The sequence below is a fragment of the Apteryx rowi genome, unplaced genomic scaffold, assembly GCF_003343035.1.
Source record: "Apteryx rowi isolate R43461 unplaced genomic scaffold, aptRow1 scaffold_660, whole genome shotgun sequence".
Lineage (NCBI taxonomy): Eukaryota > Metazoa > Chordata > Aves > Apterygiformes > Apterygidae > Apteryx > Apteryx rowi.
In genome coordinates, this window is record NW_020450939.1 from 294,830 (window position 1) to 312,885 (window position 18,056).

General features: G+C 43.0%; 1 protein-coding gene across 2 annotated transcripts in view; it reads right to left on the bottom strand.

Moving 5' to 3' along the window:
* The window catches only part of C2CD3 (C2 calcium dependent domain containing 3), a 39,861-nt gene that overhangs the window by 4,865 nt on the left and 16,940 nt on the right, over nucleotides 1–18,056 (bottom strand). For both annotated transcript variants that reach the window (XR_003256540.1, XM_026085161.1), the window contains exons 19-30: nucleotides 17,688–17,811; nucleotides 16,686–16,954; nucleotides 14,374–14,463; nucleotides 12,859–13,479; nucleotides 11,578–11,895; nucleotides 8,375–8,513; nucleotides 7,145–7,209; nucleotides 5,497–5,702; nucleotides 4,870–4,970; nucleotides 4,206–4,370; nucleotides 2,991–3,208; nucleotides 346–1,387 (exon numbers count right to left, since the gene is read on the bottom strand). Coding sequence is in view for 1 of the 2 variants with exons in the window: in XM_026085161.1 (XP_025940946.1) it covers nucleotides 346–1,387; nucleotides 2,991–3,208; nucleotides 4,206–4,370; nucleotides 4,870–4,970; nucleotides 5,497–5,702; nucleotides 7,145–7,209; nucleotides 8,375–8,513; nucleotides 11,578–11,895; nucleotides 12,859–13,479; nucleotides 14,374–14,463; nucleotides 16,686–16,954; nucleotides 17,688–17,811 (3,358 nt within the window). In the remaining variant the exon portion in view is untranslated. The remainder of the gene's footprint in view (nucleotides 1–345; nucleotides 1,388–2,990; nucleotides 3,209–4,205; nucleotides 4,371–4,869; nucleotides 4,971–5,496; nucleotides 5,703–7,144; nucleotides 7,210–8,374; nucleotides 8,514–11,577; nucleotides 11,896–12,858; nucleotides 13,480–14,373; nucleotides 14,464–16,685; nucleotides 16,955–17,687; nucleotides 17,812–18,056) is intronic.

Consider the following 18,056-nt stretch of genomic DNA (forward strand, 5'->3'; position numbering starts at 1 on the left):
CGTAGACTTGGGATCCAGGCAAGGAAGGAGGGAATGTATTTTAAATACAGAATAAATTATATTTTAATGCAGAAGAAACCTAGGAGCTTCAGCTCAAAATGAAGCAACTCTCACAYGTGATAGGAAATACTGGCTATAAATGACAGGCAGCTCGGCGCTACGTTTTCTGTGGAACACAGTATAGCAGGTTCTTCTTGTACCTTCCTGCGACCTCAACTCTAAACTCCTTTCACAGGGAAGAGTTTCACGCAATTAATTTCTCTTTCCTGAGGCCAGTGAGGTTCTAACCGAGAAATAAGACGCTCTCCTTGAAYGCAACGTATGCTCAAGAAGAAAGAAGGATACAAGATGATTTTGGGTTTCCCAGATTTTGCTGACTCTTCCAGGGGGTCTTCATGACTCTCATCAGAAAAGCTTCCACTGCTTCCTTCAGAGCCTGCTTGGGCAGACACACGCTTCACGCACATTTCATCGGGACCACTTTCTTCCTCGCTTTCATCATCTTCATCTAAATCCTCACTGTTTTCCTCCTGGTGCTCTGTAGTTTTTGAATTGGTCAAAGCAATGTCTCCCGGAACCCCCAGTACTTCTTTGGAGGCTTCACGAAATTCTTCATTTTGCTCTATTTGTTTAGTTTGAAATACTCCATCCCAACCACAATTCCCATTTGCTACGGGGCCATCAGCTGTCCGGTGCACTTCTGATGAACGAGCAGGCCGAAACTCCTTCTTAGTTGCTTCTGCGCCACTCCTCAAGCCGTTAAAGCCATCTGTTCCTGCCCAAGCACTGCTCTCTTCTGCACGGGGGCTAACGCATGGGGTAAGAGCGGTGAGCGTGCTTTGGTCGTCACCTTGCGGTACGCTGGACAACGCGCTGCTCCGCCTGCTGTTTCCTTTTCGCAGGCAATCTATATTCCCCAAACGCTGATCGTCAGGCCTCACGTCTACGGGCTGCTGATCAGCACTCGGCTCCACGTCGGATATCACGCTGGACCAGGGACTCGTTTTGTCCGTTACGGTTGTTATTTCATTAAGAGTTCGTGGTTCTATGACATCTTCTTCATACTCGTCTTCGCTGTGCGAATGGATGGCGAAAGCGCCTTCGTCTTCCCGGATACGGTCCGTCGGCGAAGGATGCTCGTCTTCAGGGACGGCTTGGTCTAGAAACTCATGCAACATCTCTCTTTCAAACCTGGATCTCCCAAAAGMGTATGGCTGCTGGGTGTCACTGCAAACACTGGGCGATTCCAACTCAGGCTGCATTTGATAAGCTTCGTTTCTGGCTTCTTCATCTTTTTGGTTGGGTACACGCGTAGCACCCGGCTTTCTGCTGTAGTCTTGAYGCCCGTTAGAAGAGTCTTTGGTATTTTTAGTTATAGTCTGTAGGTCTGATTAATAGAAAACAGCATCAGTAAATGTAGGCGGTGACAATTCACCTCTTATCTGATATATTTGTGCTTTTTGCAAAAGATCAGAGAAGCAAAAATGGTCAAGAGTTAAAAATGCGCAGTTTTGCCAAACACTCAGCTGACATGACCACATTCTGCTCTCTTTACAATTCACAAGGGCAGGAGAAGGACAGAAATGCTAAGGAAAAAAGGCAACGTCCAGGATGAAATAATTAGGAAATAACTAGAAATACCGAGATGAATGTAAAGAAAAACACTGGGCAGCAAAGATATTCTGATACGCTGAGTACTTAGTGGGAAATCATCCAAAGCAAATGGAAAAAATATCTATTGCTCGGAACGGCTATAAACAGTTTGGACAGTTCAGCTGACCAGGGAAAGAGAGAGGAATAATCTAGATAGGAAAGATGGATAATCTAACAACCTGTTCTACTTATAGCTTCCTCAGTTTTACCTAGGGGTCCAGAAGACACAGTTGCTACTGATATTCTCCGGCTTTCGGTTCAATTTACCGATTTAAAACCAAATGACAGACAATTGCTAACCAAATATTCCTACAAACAGAAAATCACTCAGGACTGTTGACCGGTTGCTGTGATAAAATAATAAAGACTGAAAACAAAGAGCTGCTTGTGCTTCTAACACAGGTTATGAAAAAGGCTGAAGGAATTAGGAGCCTAAGCATTTAATAGCATCCGTGCAATCCTGAATATCTCTGGGCATTTTACAATTTATTTAAAAAGCCACGATCACCTGTTTTCGGTTCCTAGTTAACACGTTTACTTCTCGCATTCTTTGAGAAATCAGCTGGCCGGTAAGAGGTGAAATGCCAAAATACTGCTGCTCTGAGGCAAGTGAAAAAATCTTGCTGTAAGGTAATGCAAGAGCGGAGGAAATTGTAAAGGAGAGTATGTAAAGAAGCAGTAAAAACAATTAATTAATAGAGAAAATAAGAGGAACAAAAAGAGCAAAGGCTAGAGAAGAAAAGGTGACAAGATCAAGGCGGTGACATGCAAAAATGGCAGGTTCTGGCACAACAGAAACGTGCCCTTCAACTTCATCTCGTGGAAGCGCTGCTTCCCTGGGGGTAGCTAGAGATAGAAACAGCAGAGAGCAACTCTGCGACCGTCAGCAATCCAAGCCACAGTTTCTTCTCTCTCCCGATACATTATTTTAAAAGCACTAGCATGGATTTGATTTCCTAGCCGCTTCGCTCCTGATACAAGATCACAGCGGCACGAGCAGTTAAGCTGGGATAAAATTAACTGCAAGCCATAAGCAGACCGGTGCTGATGAAGAGCAGTTATAACGGAGCGGTTAAAGGCCGGGAAGAGTGAAAAACCACGGATCTGAAAACAAGGTATGCAGAGAGATGGGATTTTCTTCACTGGTTTGTCCTACATTCATCTTCGTTAAGAGTGTGATTCTGTGTCTAACAGCACCGTTGACAGGGAACATTAATTGCACCGATGCTTCTGAAAGAGGGTATGTATAGAACGTGAATGGCAGAAAAGAAGCTGGAAATCTGAAGACCCTTAAAAGCAGCTTTTGGCAAAGAATTCCAAACCGAGTGACAACTTACCATTGATTAGGCTGCTGACCTGAGACACCAGCTGACTAGATTTTTCCAAAAGATGACACCTGTTGGGATCCACGGCTCTGCTCATCAAGCCTTGGCGATCACCCTCCTGCTCGTCACGACTTGATTTGGATGGGTGACCATAASCGAAGTCAGGAAAAGACCTGGTCAGCTTCTGGTTGAAGTATTTTTGAACCTCATCCAGCTCATTCAAGTTTTTTCTGCAAACAGTGGTAAGAAATTGGAAGAAAAGAAATATGCAGCAGATCGTTACCTACTGATCTATTTTTTCAATAATAACCCTTAATCTTGTATTCATATATCTACATGCTGTTGACAAGTGCAATAGAAGTGGAACCAATGTTGAGGTTGCTCTGTCTAAGCAGAAGTTCRACAGTAGCTCAAGAACAAATGCTGAAAACAGCTACGAATAAATTTAGACTGAGAGTTAAAAAAGAGCAAGTTTTAAGCACACTGAATCAAAGGAAGCTGGATTCTGAAACGACCTTCCAACAGAAGTCACAAAGGCAAGGACGTTAACTGACTTTATGACTGAGCTTGACAAAAACCTGAGGATTTTTATCCTCATAAGGTCTAAGGATTTTATGATATATGGCTTGTGGTAGCAGAGGAAAGGAACGAATGACCCAAAAAATCTCTTTCCATCTTTAAGCCTAGAATCTAGTCAGAGGAAACTAAGTGCTTACAGGAAGACGTGTTAAACAAAAACCAACCAACCAACCAACCAGATAGAAAGAAAGAAAGAAAGAAAGAAAGAAAGAAAGAAAGAAAGAAAGAAAGACATCCTGTTGTGCGCACAATGAAAATGCTTACAGGCTTGTTCTTGCACCTGCAAAAATCAGCTCAAAAAACTACTGTCTGAACAGTGCATGTTGTTTTGCAGATGAACAAAGATGGATAAAACAATGCATTCAACCTAGATTTGAAAACGTTGTTACCGTAGCCCTTGGGAGACTCTCAGCACTGCCAGAGCACCTCAGTCTTAATGCAGAGTTGCCCCCTTAGTCCCCACTTACTCCAGTCTCATTTCATCCTGCTGTAAATTACACCGATCTCTGCCTGAAAGCTGTTTCATCAGTTACTGTATTAGCTTACTTTTCATTTCCTTTAAAATTGGATGCGAGATTTCTTCAGTTTCAAGCTCTGCTTTGCAAAGCAAAGCCTGGCGTCATCTTTTTGCCTATGGCTCTGTTTTACCTGAGCGCAGACAGAAGAGCAGTCCGCGATGACGGCGATGATGAGTCCATCTTTGCCGCCCGGTGTGCACTCCCTTCCGCTTGCTGCAAGGACTCATGAAATCTGCGCACGTTCTGCATGTGCTCTTCATGACGAGGCGCGTGCGTCCCAGGGGCGCTAATCCTGCTAGAAACAGGCACACGTTTAACAACAGATAGCAGCTAAATTCTAGAATTGTGAGAAGTCTGCCAASTGGGAACATCCAAAATCTTTAAACGCGTTAAAGAGCCACTGAAGGATTAAACTGGCTCATCCGAACGTCATCAAGAACGGCATTTACAGAGTGTTTCATATTTACATTAAAATAAAGCAAATGGCAGTCTCCACGCCGGCTAATAGTGCTCCTGATAGGAAATCTGCAACGGGAGCTGCAAAGCCGGCTCTTCAGACCAAATAAGAGTACTACCTGCTGCTGGCCTGCGGTCTCAGCAAACCGCCAGGGTCCACAATGTCTCGTCCAGCTGCTTTCAAGACCCACACAGAAAAAGTATCATCTCCTACGCACGCTAAATACACAGGCCATGACTTAATGATAGGCTTCAGCTACGCAGAGTCAATAGGCTTCAGCTACGCAGACTTTTGAGCCCTGAAAACGATCCAGACGACTAGCAAGCAGCTGACTTACCGCTCTCGAGGAGGGACGCTGCCTTCATTCGACAAGGTGTTCAACGTCTGCTTGGAAGAACTTGCAGCATCGCTGGGAAGTGTTGCAAAGCTGACCTGCGCCTAGAATAAAGAGGAACGGTGCACGTGAGTCTGCCGCAGTAAGAAAATAGAGGAATTAAAGAAAGATCTTGCTTTAAGAAAACTTAAGTTTTCTAAGGAGCTTCAAATTTTCAAAGCATTTTCCAGCACYGAGCCAAAATACCATTTAAGGGCACTTATCTCAGAAACATTTGTTAAAGGGCAGATTCAAATATTGATATGAAGCCTGTTTTCCAATCTCTGTTGCATTGTAATCACAGCTTCCAATCTACATTTTCCAGTTCCAACCTTGCTGTATAAAACAGCCATCCAAACAAGGGAAACCCGACAACTCAACGGGGAAAAACACTGACAGCGGTATAACATAAAATCATATAAAACCCACAAAATCTTGAATAGGCAACAGGATAAAATTCCATCTTTTTGCTTCCAGTAACTGTACGTGTTACGTGTAGCATGGGAAGGGTTGGGCAAACCTAGAGAGTCGCCGATGATGATTAGGAATCTAGTCAGATCTGCACAGGTTCGAAAAAACCGCGGTACGTACTGAAGGATTCGGTGGCTGGGTCCGGATCCTTGCCTGTCTTTCCTCTTTGAGGTTACTTAGGCTTTGAAGAGGGGAAACCGCTACTTTGATCTGCCCTCGGCACTGCCCGCCGAAGTCTGTAATATTGTACCACCCGCACACCAGCTGGAAGCCGGAAAGAAGAGGAGAAAGGTCCACAGAGGCAAATCCAATCACTCGCTCAGTCTCTGGGGGAGAAGAATATAAAGYGCATATTAATTTAAACCGCATTTAAAAGAAATATTTTCAGGAATCGGAAATCCTCATCGGAAAGCCTGAACAAGGGTTATAATAAAGGGAAAGACGCTCAGCTGGGAAACAGGCTAGAAATGAGACAATCGGAGATTTAAAAAAAACGAACGTGAAGGCCAACTCGGGGACCTCGGCTAGCGTGGGAATAAAATTCTGGCTGCAGAACGCTGCAGGACCGCAGGTTTCTTACCTATTCACTTGGCCAAAACTTTTAAAAATGCTGATTTATCATCATGCTGTGGCGTTTTTGTGCAACATTTTGTCTTTTCTGTCTTTATCTGAAGTACAGAACAAACCTATCCAAGAAGAGGACATTACTTGGGGTACTTTAGYGGTTACGTTCAGCTAAAAATGTCTCTGCAGAGACAACGCAAGACCAGCGCGGRGAGGAGGCTGCCAGGAGAATCACTCTGTACACACAATGCTCTATATAATACAGAGAAAGGCTAAAGTCACACAGTAAATTTATTTTTGAAGCAAAAAAAATTGGCCAGCTAAGCTTCAATATGTCACGAAAAATCAATATTTTAAATATCACATCCTGCTAGTCTGAACTGAAGAAGCAGGGCTGTCTTCCCAACAACAAACACATGGGTTTTTAAACGCATGCTTGCTTGGCAGCATTTAAATATTGAAGGATCTAGGCTAGCGACAAAACAAGCCAGCACCAGTCTGAATTATTCTTTAGCATCTTTATCATTTAACAATCAACAGGAGGTACAGTAAAAATGCATATAAAAAGCTAACATATGTTGTTAGGTTTGAAACGTAAGGCCTTCAGCTGCTCCAGTAAGTGCTAATACTGGATACAGAAATAACTCTTAAAATATATCCGTGGCACTATAAAAGTATTTCATTACAATCGGAGTAAAGACCCATAAAAAGTCCACCTGGCAAAAATAGTCTTTCTTCGGGCAATTTTTTTTTTTTTATAAACAATATTTTTATCTTAATCATCYGTATTTTATCATCTGCCTCTAGAAAATAAGCAAAACATGCAACATCTGCCCTGTTACTGGAACTGCTTTAACTCAAGCATTGCTGGCTACACTTCAACCATCTATTGGGACAAAAAAAAAAAAATCAGCACGCAAAAGGTACAGTAAACAACGTCCCTTCGTTAGGAAGATCCAACCTCCAAAATCTTGTCAGATTAAAAATGAAAAGAACTGGTGGATACAAACAACCCAAATCTTGCCAGAAGATTCATGGGGAAAAGGATGCCGAGGGGCAGGAAATCAACGGTACTTCGCTATAGCGCTCTTCTAACGCAAGGCAAAAAAATGTCTTTACGATTCCACCCTCCGATTTGCTTGCCGTTACCCCTGGAAAGGGATGCCGAAAGCCGCTCCTCCCAAGATTGCACTGCAAACTTTACCTGCTTTATGCCACACTTTGAAGACCAAGGTTTGCTGTGGATCCAAGAGAAGTTCTTTGGACAATCTGTTAGGAATAAAACCATAATTTGCTATGCAAAGTAGGAAAACCAGCAAGAAWAGTAAAACGTCTCTGAAGATTCACTGCTATTTTACCTATCCAGACAAATTAGTTTCTTCCTCGAATCATGGGGAAAAAGATTCACCGATTTTTTGAAAGCACAGTTACTTTTATATGGTTTTGGCTTTTGCTTATCCAAAAAGTACTTCTGACTCCTCACTCTTGTTGTGGATTTAAAAGCTAGGACATCAAAGCCATCAGGAAAAGCGGGAGAGAAACGGAAAAACAGTATTATCTTGTGACTCAGTAAGTATGGTGATAGCAAAGCTGTGGGGTTATGGTTGAAAGCTGTAATATTTGATGCTGATTTCTGGAAAAAAAACCCAACATCGAATACTGAAAGGTCAAATGCCTTCATTGAACAGCTTTTAGGTTGCTTGAAGCATCTCAGATGCGACTCGGAGCATAAGCAACCTCTGAAACAAAACTTTTAAACTTCAGCTATCAGAAGATCAATGGTTTGATCTTCACATTACAAAATCCCTAAAACCAAAACCCAACTCAGCAGTCTGGCAGCAAAACCCACTCCTGGGCAGTCACTGGTATATATTTGCATGCATTCTGTAACGGACAAAATAAAACACCGACTATGTCTTCTTGYTGCCTGTATCAAACTTGTTCCGCCTAGTTTAGAAAACACCTTCGGCTACTGTTTCGGAATTAATTAAAAAAGCTGGCATAGAAATACTGGAAGAGCCACAAGATTGCAAAGACAGGTTTATGACTGAATATTACAGTTTAAGACACCTAACTTCCAGGTATCTAAAGTCAGAGTGGGTGAATCCCACCTTAGAGAGTTGGTCCTGAACCAGGGCATATGCCTAAGGATGGAACAAAGCAAAATGTATGGAAAAAGCCAATAAATTGGATCAAGTCTAAATTAATCTTCCCYAGAGTCCTTTAGTTATTATCAGCCCCTTCCTCCAGGTGGGGAAACTATGGAAGAGGAAAACTTACTGGCTCACCCAAGGAGGGCCAAAACACGGTGCAGACAGAAGTTCAGTGGAGGTCGAACCACCCTTCCTAAAAGATATGTTCTTTTCGCACAGAGCCACTGGCCGTCAGTCCCAGAGGCTCTGCACGTCCGTCCGTGCAAGTCCACATGGCTTACCTCGCTGGCTGCTGAAAGTCCCACACTGGTGAGTCTGTATTTTCTACTACTGAAGTGGTTACTGGAGCATCTGCATCGGCAACGGCAAATGATACATAGCTGCTAGGCGCTGTTACTCCACGTTCCGTTAAAGGACTCCCTAAAATTAGATACAGAAGTAAATACAGAATGGTACAAAGGATAAACAGTTTACTAATAATTAATTTTTTTTTCTAAAGACAGATCAGCAATTAAAAACACATACTTAATAAAAAAAATCTCCGGGATCTTCTCCTGGGATCTTCTGTTGATTGCTAACTAAACACGCTCCAGTATTACCGATTAGAACAACTTCCTGCATTGACTGAATAAGAAAATGTGCTCCCAGCGCTAAAGATACCCGAGGATTAAGAAACTTTTTAACAGCATCTACTAGATCATCTCACAAAGGCTGAAGTATTGAGACGATCTTAATATCCCTTCAAGGCAGAAGCAAGTACTCTCCTCACTGAGGGTCAAAAGACTTGAATGCAAGGGGCTGCAGCCAGGCTTTGCTGAAGTCCTTTCTAAGCAGCTTCAGGAAATACTGGTTTTAATCCGTGCACAAACCAGACCTTGGTGATTCCTAAGCTAAGCAACCAGGAGCGGCATTCACTCTACAACGCATYGGTGAAAGCTTTGCAAGACTTCTCGCGTAAACAGGTCAGGGCCGGGAACGCAAACGCTTGCTCCCTCATTCGTCCTGAAATAACCTGGGAGAAGGCTTGCGAGAAAACCGATAATGAATGAAACTTGTCTGACTTAACCGGGTATGTTTGCGCTTCGAGGCAGATAACTTGAAACCAAGGAACGCAAGGTCATATTAAGGGACAGAGCTGGACGTTCGCCAAATACGGGATATTACGGATTAGAAAGAGCTGAATGAAAGCTGCAGAAATCATACAGTCACCTGCACTGAATTATAGCCTGAGGAGGAGGAGGATGCTCAGGGCCTCCAGCAAGGCCAGCGCTGTGCAACTGCTCTCAGGAAATTCAGAGATTCCCTCCTTGCTATTTCCCATCTGGATGTGACCCTTCCTCAGGCATGGACCCTCTTCGTTATGTGCCCATGAGCGCRATTAATTTGCCACAGCATGTCATGACTTGTAAAGCTCGTCACCTCACTCGTCACTGCTGCTTTATCCCTTGATCTTCGGGATTTGCCTGAGAACTCACGAGTGGTTTTGCTTTGTTTTGTTTTTAATGCACGCAATGACTTCAGTTTAAAACGTGTTCAAAACTCTTCTCAGATAAGTCCGTGGACACGGCAACTCAAACGCCGATGTGGGCAATGTGTGCTCAGCTTAGAGAAACAAGTAACGCCCATCCGGATTAGTTCACTGTCTCCTGAATGTAAAGGCAGACCTAAAAATCAATCTCTGTAGTCAAAGGCAAAATGAGCATTTCTCAAGTCCTAGCCTGCTCTTCTTGTAGGGAAAAAAAAATGCCCATAACAGACAGAAYTGTTGGACCTAATAAGAGGACTCAGCCATGATCAAAGGTGTCTTACCGAGACCGATTTAGCTTAGCAACTTCTAAAGCCTGACTTTGCAAAGGAGTTGCATTGAAGAATTAGTTTCACTCTGCTTTATAAAAGAACGATTTGAAGGATGAGGTGAAAGAAGGGGTTGAAGCGTGTGACCTGATGCTTCACGAAGTGGGTAGTAAGAAACAAAAGCTTTACGGCTAGGGCATCTGCGGCATAGTGTCGCCCGGATCAGAGGTATGCTGTCCTGATCGCGTTTTGTTTTAACCTTTTGCATTTTGTAGAACTTCACATGGAGGTAATTTCACTCCTTTCCAACACTGTGAAATTTAGGCTGCTGCTTTACACTTTTTGGAAGATGCAGAGAAAGAAAAGGCTTTTCAGGCAGGAAAAAAAGTGACTTAAAGCCCCAAGAAATATCAAGAGATTTGGGGAATCATTTTGCATCTTCACCCAATTGTGGATCTTAAGTAGTTCTTCCAAAATTGCATAAAGTTTGTCACCCATAACATACCGGACTGGAAATGTATTCTAACACTTTTATCTGTAACACAGAAATGAAATTGTTACTATGAAGAATGCACATTCTTGCTGGAACAAGCTTATACAGCATCTTTTCCAGTGCATCAACAGCCTCTCAGTTACATCTGAAAACCCAAAGAAAAGTTGTTTGAGGATGGAAACACCGCAGTAGCGTACACGAACAAAAGAAACCTTTATCGCACCAAAAGCTTTGCAGAAGCAAATAATGTGGCATCRTGTTTCCAAAAGCAAAGACGAGGAATTCCAGAAGATTACAGGATCATAGCTTATTAAAAAAAAGCCTCCTATGGTGCCTTCACAAGTTGACCTTAGCAAAGACATTGCCGGAAAACTTACCCACGTCAGTCCCTTATTCGTATTTGTATTTAGGTAGCGTGCAACGGCCCAGACAAGATCCGATCACTCCAGATGCTAAGCAAATGCAAAGTGACCGAGTCATACAGCACTCGGAAGYGGCCAAGGAGAGCGATGGAGCACTTAGGATGTTTTAAGGGGTTTAACTCTAACAAAAGAGATTCATTTACGGATTGCAACTTGAGGGAAAAATAAAAGGCTCAAAAAAAAAAAATTACAAACTCACTGTGTGTGTTATGTCACTGCACAACAAGCGTCACCTTGCTAGGAAGGAATATTTTAATATGTTCACAATAAATTTAAAAGCGACGAGCAATTCTTTGGCGACCCTCAGCACAGTGAACAGGCACCTAACTGTAATTTTCCCTCTAGAAAGGGGGAAAGAGAGGGCATCAAGCCTGGGTGAGTTCGGGCTCCTCTGTCCTTACATCGCTCTTCCTCACTGCTATTGATTATATGCTAAAAATGCAGAATTTGCAAGARTCTGAGATATGAGTATCCTGGGGTTAAGTTATTCAGATAACACTTAACTTCAGAATTCAGCTGTCACCTGTAGTGGTGAACGTTATATTATTTACATTTTATTTTTTATTAATAGAGATAGACTGGATAGTTTCCCTTCCTGCTTCCCCCRGACTTACGCAATGATCTTAGGGCTGCAACACTACAAAGCCAAGCTCAAAACCCATCTCATTCATTGTGTTTGAATAAATTTGATGAAAACTCCTGCGTTTTCTGTTTTTAAATTRCTCCTTTCAATACCTGTCATGAGCAGATCTCAGAAAAAAAAAGGGTTTTTTACCTTTTAAACTTAGATGCATTGCTCTTTCCACAAGGATAGTGACAGCAACTGTGTCTTCCAGAGACACCAAGTCTTCTCCAGGTGGTTTCCCAGYGGTGACTTCTGAATTTACAATATCCAGTTTCTGACTGTGATTTTCAGAGACCTGTTGGTTCCCATCCGGTGCTTTCTCTGCGGCTTCGTCTTCACTRCTGCTGTATTCCTCAGCACAGCGAAGTCTGCTCGTCAGGGCAGCAGAAGCGGAAGAAAGTGCAACATGAACGCGTACCGCGGCTCCTGCTAGGTTTGCAGCGTTGCATCTGAACAGCGGATAAACCCCTGCAAAAGAATTCACAGCCGACCAGCTAAACAAGCCAAAGGAAAAACAGGATCTTGGAAAAAACTGCTACAGTTTATTACAGTAAAGATCTCGCATCAGACCAGCAGAATGGATTGCGATTTTCAATATAATTTCTGTGCAAGGTATTACCAAGCGCGTTATTAGGAGTATCAGCTTGTAAAGGCAGAAACAGTGAGCAACCCCCCAAAACGGTACATCTTCATTTTCCCACTAGCAGTTTAAATTGCCGTTTTCTAGCACATCAACTTCCTGCGAGCGTTGGAAATAGTACTTCTGCAAAATTTTATACGCATACATGGAAAATATATGTGTATAAAATTTACATGCATATAAATACAGGCATGTATGTGTATATATGTGTGTGTGCGTGCATAAAATACATATATGTGTGTGTGTGGTGTCTCCCTTCCCACTATGTCTGAGCGTACTCCAAAGAGGAGCTAACGACCTATCCGTAGATCAGCTGACAGGCTGGCGGCCGAGCTGGATACCACATAGACGATAAAAGCGTAAGTAACTGAAGAGCGCAGAAGTTTCCAAGATGCTCTCAGTGCTTAATCCTTTGCTCCGATTACAGGCATTCAGCCTGCTTGTGAGGCGTTATTCTTGCTCACGGCTCCTCTTCACTCTATCACGATGCCCAATCATTGGGGCAAAATCTGCAATTCTGAAGAAACGTTCTTTATCGATCCAGCCAGGCTAATTTTTCACCCATTACTGATCATTACTGTCAACTTTTCACCCATTCGACTTGCTAAGTTTTGAACTGGCAGAAGCAAGCATGTTAACTTTGCTCGTCTTCAAGGAGAGGAGGGGGCAGCCGAGTCCGTAAAGGGCAAAACAAAGCAATAAACGTTTTGCCTAAGGTGACTACACAAGTTAAGCCAACAAAAACATCACTGAAGAGGAACGAAATAAGGGAACGTTCTTCAGGAACTTACCACTAACGCTTAGCGTTTTCCTTGCCCTCTCTGCTAACGCTGTGAGGTCGACGTAGGCAGATCCAATAAGACGATCYGTATCGAGCGGTCTTTCCGCATCAGTCTCTTTACCGTACGCCCACCACACCTGGATTTCTAGCTTCTCCTCTCTGAAGAACCAACGCAGCCCTTGGCTCCTTCTGAGAGTCATCYGGTTCGGTTTCTTAAAGTTCACTGTGACGTTCTTTTCGTCGTCACTCAATTTTGGTCTCCTGAGCAAAGTCCATGCGGCTTCCTGATTATACAGCTTATACCTGAGGTAGCAATAAGTACTTTTACTCAGGTGCGTCTGGCCTGCAAGGAGCACGCAGTGGACCGGCAGCCATACTCTCGGGGTTGAAACGGTCACGACTGCTTGATTCTCACCCTGCTCCCATTCGTCGCTATCATCCACACTGTCCTCGAGGTTTTCCTCGCTGTTCCAGCCTAAAAGCTTAGCAGCCTCCAAAACACGTTCTCTGTCATCGTGGTGAGCAAAAGTTATGGAAAGTTCCAGTCCTCCCACAATGCTCTGCATGACGTTTGTGCAATGAGAAGGCACCAAGTCCTCAGAGAGGGTAACTGGGTACCAGCCTGTAATACCTTCAGGAGAAGAGATCATAATTAGCCTTATCCTACCTTCTGGAAAATGTCAGGAAAGAATTGTTCACACTTTGGTCATTAGTCCAGGACCAGTATTTGGAAGTGAAAGTTGGGAATCTGTCAAATCACTTCTAACCTGAAAAAGCAGCAGGTTGTTAGACCTCAGAAAACCTCACAGGTAGTTCCAAMCCCCAAAGCATTTTACTTTCCACTTCATTAATGATTCTCATTTTACAATCAAGCCATACTACATGAATCTCTAATTATAAAATTAAGGATTCTCAGATTTTTCCTCCTCTCTTCCCATTAAAAATAAACGGAAAATTTCATGGTTGGAGAAAACGAGCACTAAAACTATAATGACATTAAAGCAGAAATGAACGAGATGATAATGAAAATATCATTATTACAAGATATAACAATTGCAAATTAAGACTAGACAGAAGTGGTATTTTACATTTAGTTAAAAAAAAGAAAAAAAAGGTTAATCCAACTGCTTTTTAACTTATCCAAGCCTTTGTTTCCAGATTTGTCTCAACCAAACTCTACAACTCTTGGACTTTCAATCATAAAGTAGAAAATAAACAGTTTACAGTGCCATCTATACCTTACTCCTAATAAGGTGCAACTGGCTGCTCTCTTGTAATTTCTGGAAGACCCACATTAGCAGTGCAAAATATATTAATCACACAGTTCAACTGCTGTTACACATCCAACACCCTGAAAACTGATCTTCAAACAGCTTCCATTACATGAGTTTTCTAATACGGGATTTTTAATACAGATATATGCAATGTCTGAGATAAAGTTGACCTAAAAAATGAGAACCAAAATTGTTTTAAGCAATTACAAGAGCATCTACACAGAATATCAGTAGCGTAACTCCCACATTACCTGATCTTCTTCTCAGCAGGTCTCTGGTTGGAACTGTGACTGTCCCAAGAAGATAATCTCTTGATGACTGTGCTGCCAATGTGTCAGTGGCTGGAAAATAAAAAAAATTGCAAATAGAACAAACTAGAACGCAAGATTTAGAAGCGATTCAGAGACTATCTCTTTCTAGAGAAAGCTGCATCACATCAACAGCAGGTAGCTCAGCTGCCATACCGAAAAAACTTTTAACCCCTGGAAAAAGGACGAAAGTCAAAACAAACGGCCCAGGTTATATCAGGCCCAAATCGGCAAGAAACAGGAGTGTGAACAAAACCTCTCTAAGTATTGCCAGTGCACATTCAATACAGGACACTGGCTCCATCCTTGCTGAATTTGGAGAAGCTTTTAGGGAATATTTCCACAGATGCATGTTAAGTAACCAGTGGAGAGCTAGTGGTGTACATTACTACTCAGTTACTCTAACAACTCCTAACTTTTCTCCCTGATGAAGTAAAAAAAATGATAGAATAAAAATAAACAAAATAGTAATAAAGAATAAATAAAAGAACTTYGCAGCCTAGGCTGTGACCTCTTATTTCAAGCCAGCCAAGGTCAGACAAGGTTAAGGGACACTACAACTTTGCTTACATTGAGAATATCACCAGTGAAAACTCTGGGAGATGTACGAAAAACCTGATGGCTCAATCAGTCTTCTTTTTGAATGACTGTTTAACTAATCCCTCAGTGTTTCATCAAGAAAATTCTGAGGATTTCAAAAGGTGCTAGTGATTAGAGCAGGAGATTGAAGGATGAAACCCAACTCTGTCACAGTACACATCTGCCCATCTGCCATATGTTCACTGGAGGATCTTAAGCGATCTTCTTTCTGAACCTCCATGACCCCATTCCATAAAGTTGGGGCAATAAGGCATACACATAGGAAGGCAGGGTGCTCCAGGAGTCAGAGCATTGTCTCCCATAACATCCTCATAGACAAGCTCAGGAAGTGTGGGCTAGATGAGGGGACAGGGAGGTGGATTGAGAACTGGCTGAATGGCAGAGCTCCRAGGGTTGTGCTCAGTGGCGCAGTCTAGTTGGAGGCCTGTAGCTAGCGGTGKCCCCCAGGGGTCAGCACTGGGTCCAGTCTTGTTCAGTTTATTCATCAACGACCCGGATGAAGGGACAGAGTGCACCCTCAGCAAGTTTGCTGATGATACAAAACTGGGAGGAGTGGCTGATACCCCAGAGGGCTGTGCTGCCATTCAGAGAGACYTGGACAGGCTGGAGAGGTGGGCAGAGAGGAACCTCMTGAAGTTCAACAAAGGCAAGTGCAGGGTCCTGCACCTGGGGAGGAATAACCCCATACACCAATACAGGTTGGGGGTTGACCTGCTRGAAAGCAGCTCTGCCGAGAAGGACCTGGGAGTGCTGGTGGACACCAAGTTAAGCATGAGGCAGCAATGTGCCCTTGTGGCCAAGAAGGCCAATGGTATCCTGGGGTGCCTCAGGAAGAGTGTTGCCAGCAGGTGGAGGGAGGTGATCCTGCCCCTCTCCTCAGCCCTGCTGGGGCCCCAGCTGGAGTAGTGTGTGCAGTTCTGGGCTCCCCAGTCCAAGAGGGATGTGGCACTACTGGAGCAAGTCCAGCAAAGGGCTACAAAGATGATGAGGGGACTGGAGCATCTCTCCTATGAGGAAAGGCTGAGAGAGCTGGGCCTGTTTAGCCTGGAGAAGAGAAGGCTGAGAGGGGATCTTAYYAATGTSTACAAGTATCTTAAGGGAGGGTGTCAAGAGGATGGGGCCATACTCTTTTCAGTGGTGCCCAGTGACAGCACAAGAGGCAACGGGCACAAACTGAAACACAGACACTTCCATCTGAATATGAGGAAAAAACTTTTTCACTGTGAGGGTGACTGAGCACTGGAACAGGTTGCCCAGAGAGGTTGTGGAGTCTCCTTCTCTGGAGATATTCAAAACCCATCTGGACACGATCCTGTGCAACGTGCTCTAGGTGACCCTGCTTGAGCAGGGGGGTTGGACTAGATGATCTCCAGAGGTCCCTTCCAACCTCAACCATTCTGTGATTCTGTGATTATTACTAATTGCATTATCTCTTCATTTAAAACAGATCTTGATCACCTGGAGTTTTGGAAGCCTTAATTCTTTGTACATGGGGAACAGTACTTCCCAAAGCCTTCTCTGAAGGCATGTTAGGTAATTACATCTACTATCAACTGCACAAAGTAGTCTCTCTTCTAAACTGAAAATTAACGGGACTGGATCATTATCTAAAATAGCAACGTCATTTAGTCATTGGAATCACTCATCTGGCTTACCTGACTTGATGCTCTGATGGTAGATAGAGAAGATGACACTGGCAGACTGCAAGAGTTCCCCTAGAGAAGAGACTTCTCCACTACTTTTCTGAACGATGAGGTTACAAGGAAACTCTATGTGGTCCTTGAACTCTGGGCAAAAAGTATGAGCCACAGCTCGCGTATTGCGCCTCTCCCTCTCTGGTAGGAAAGAGGGGCGCACGGAGACRTAGGTGTTAACTCCCGCACCTGCATAGTACTGAAGGGAGGGGTTCTTTTCGGCAACAGCTCTTCATTTAATAAGGGAAAGGAAAACAAAGAGGAGAACAAATATAACGTATAATAAAACTAGGAATCAAGGCAAACAAAGCAAAGGTTTTAAGTCTTCATGGTGAAAATACGAGACAAAACAAAACAGTGGATTCAATCTATATTCCTGGGTTTTGCCTAACATGGAAGTGCTTTGAAAATTTCTTATCTGTGCTGTAGGACTGTTACAGGTCAAAACAGATGGGGGTTCTGGCTGCAGGTATTTTTCACCATTTTTTTAGTCTGAACATACTAGGAACATGTATGAAATTTGACTCTACTTACCATTTTATATCACCCAAATTTTATATCAGCTTTTGGTGTAGAAGAATATGAAAGAAGGTAATACTGATCAAAAGGTTGAGGAGTCAAAAGTATGGCTAGAATTAGGCATGTTGTAAGAACACCGCATGATGTCTTCCCTCACTCTTAGTTTTGCTAATGCATCGCAAATCTAAACTACTTCACTCCCTGCCCTACAGTCTTGGGCCTTCTACAGAACAAATGCTACTACAAAATGCTGCAGCTTAACGGACAAAAATAACCACTGATGTTCTTTATAAAGTTAGTTTCTCTTTTGATCAGAAACCAGTTTGAATCTAGGTCCCTATAGATCGAAAAATGGCCAGTTAAAATTGTTCCAATTCCTCAGCCTGCTGCCTCCAGATAAGGCTATTTTAAGAGAGAAATCTTCATTTTACAATTAGACTTTACCTGGCTGCTGCTTGCAAACCAGCTGCTCTGTGTATTTGCACAGAAAGAGAAATAGTTCGAGCACTTATTATTCCTGCTGCTGTTTTCATGGAACATTGGTATCTCACGCTCACATCAAGCAAGCCTAGATTAAATAAAAGAGAAAAAGGAAAGAAATGGTCAGCTTTTTATAAAGCTACACCCAATATAATCAGTACTTTGTTATAATTCGCAATACAAAACTTAATCTACTGATGCAAAAAAAAAAATTCCATATGAAAAACACAGACGCACAGCCGGGAATTAAAGACTGTTGAGACTGACTGTTCCTGCAAGATGCTCTAACTTCAGCCAGAAATTATGGCCTGATGCAGGAGGCAGAGAGGGAAA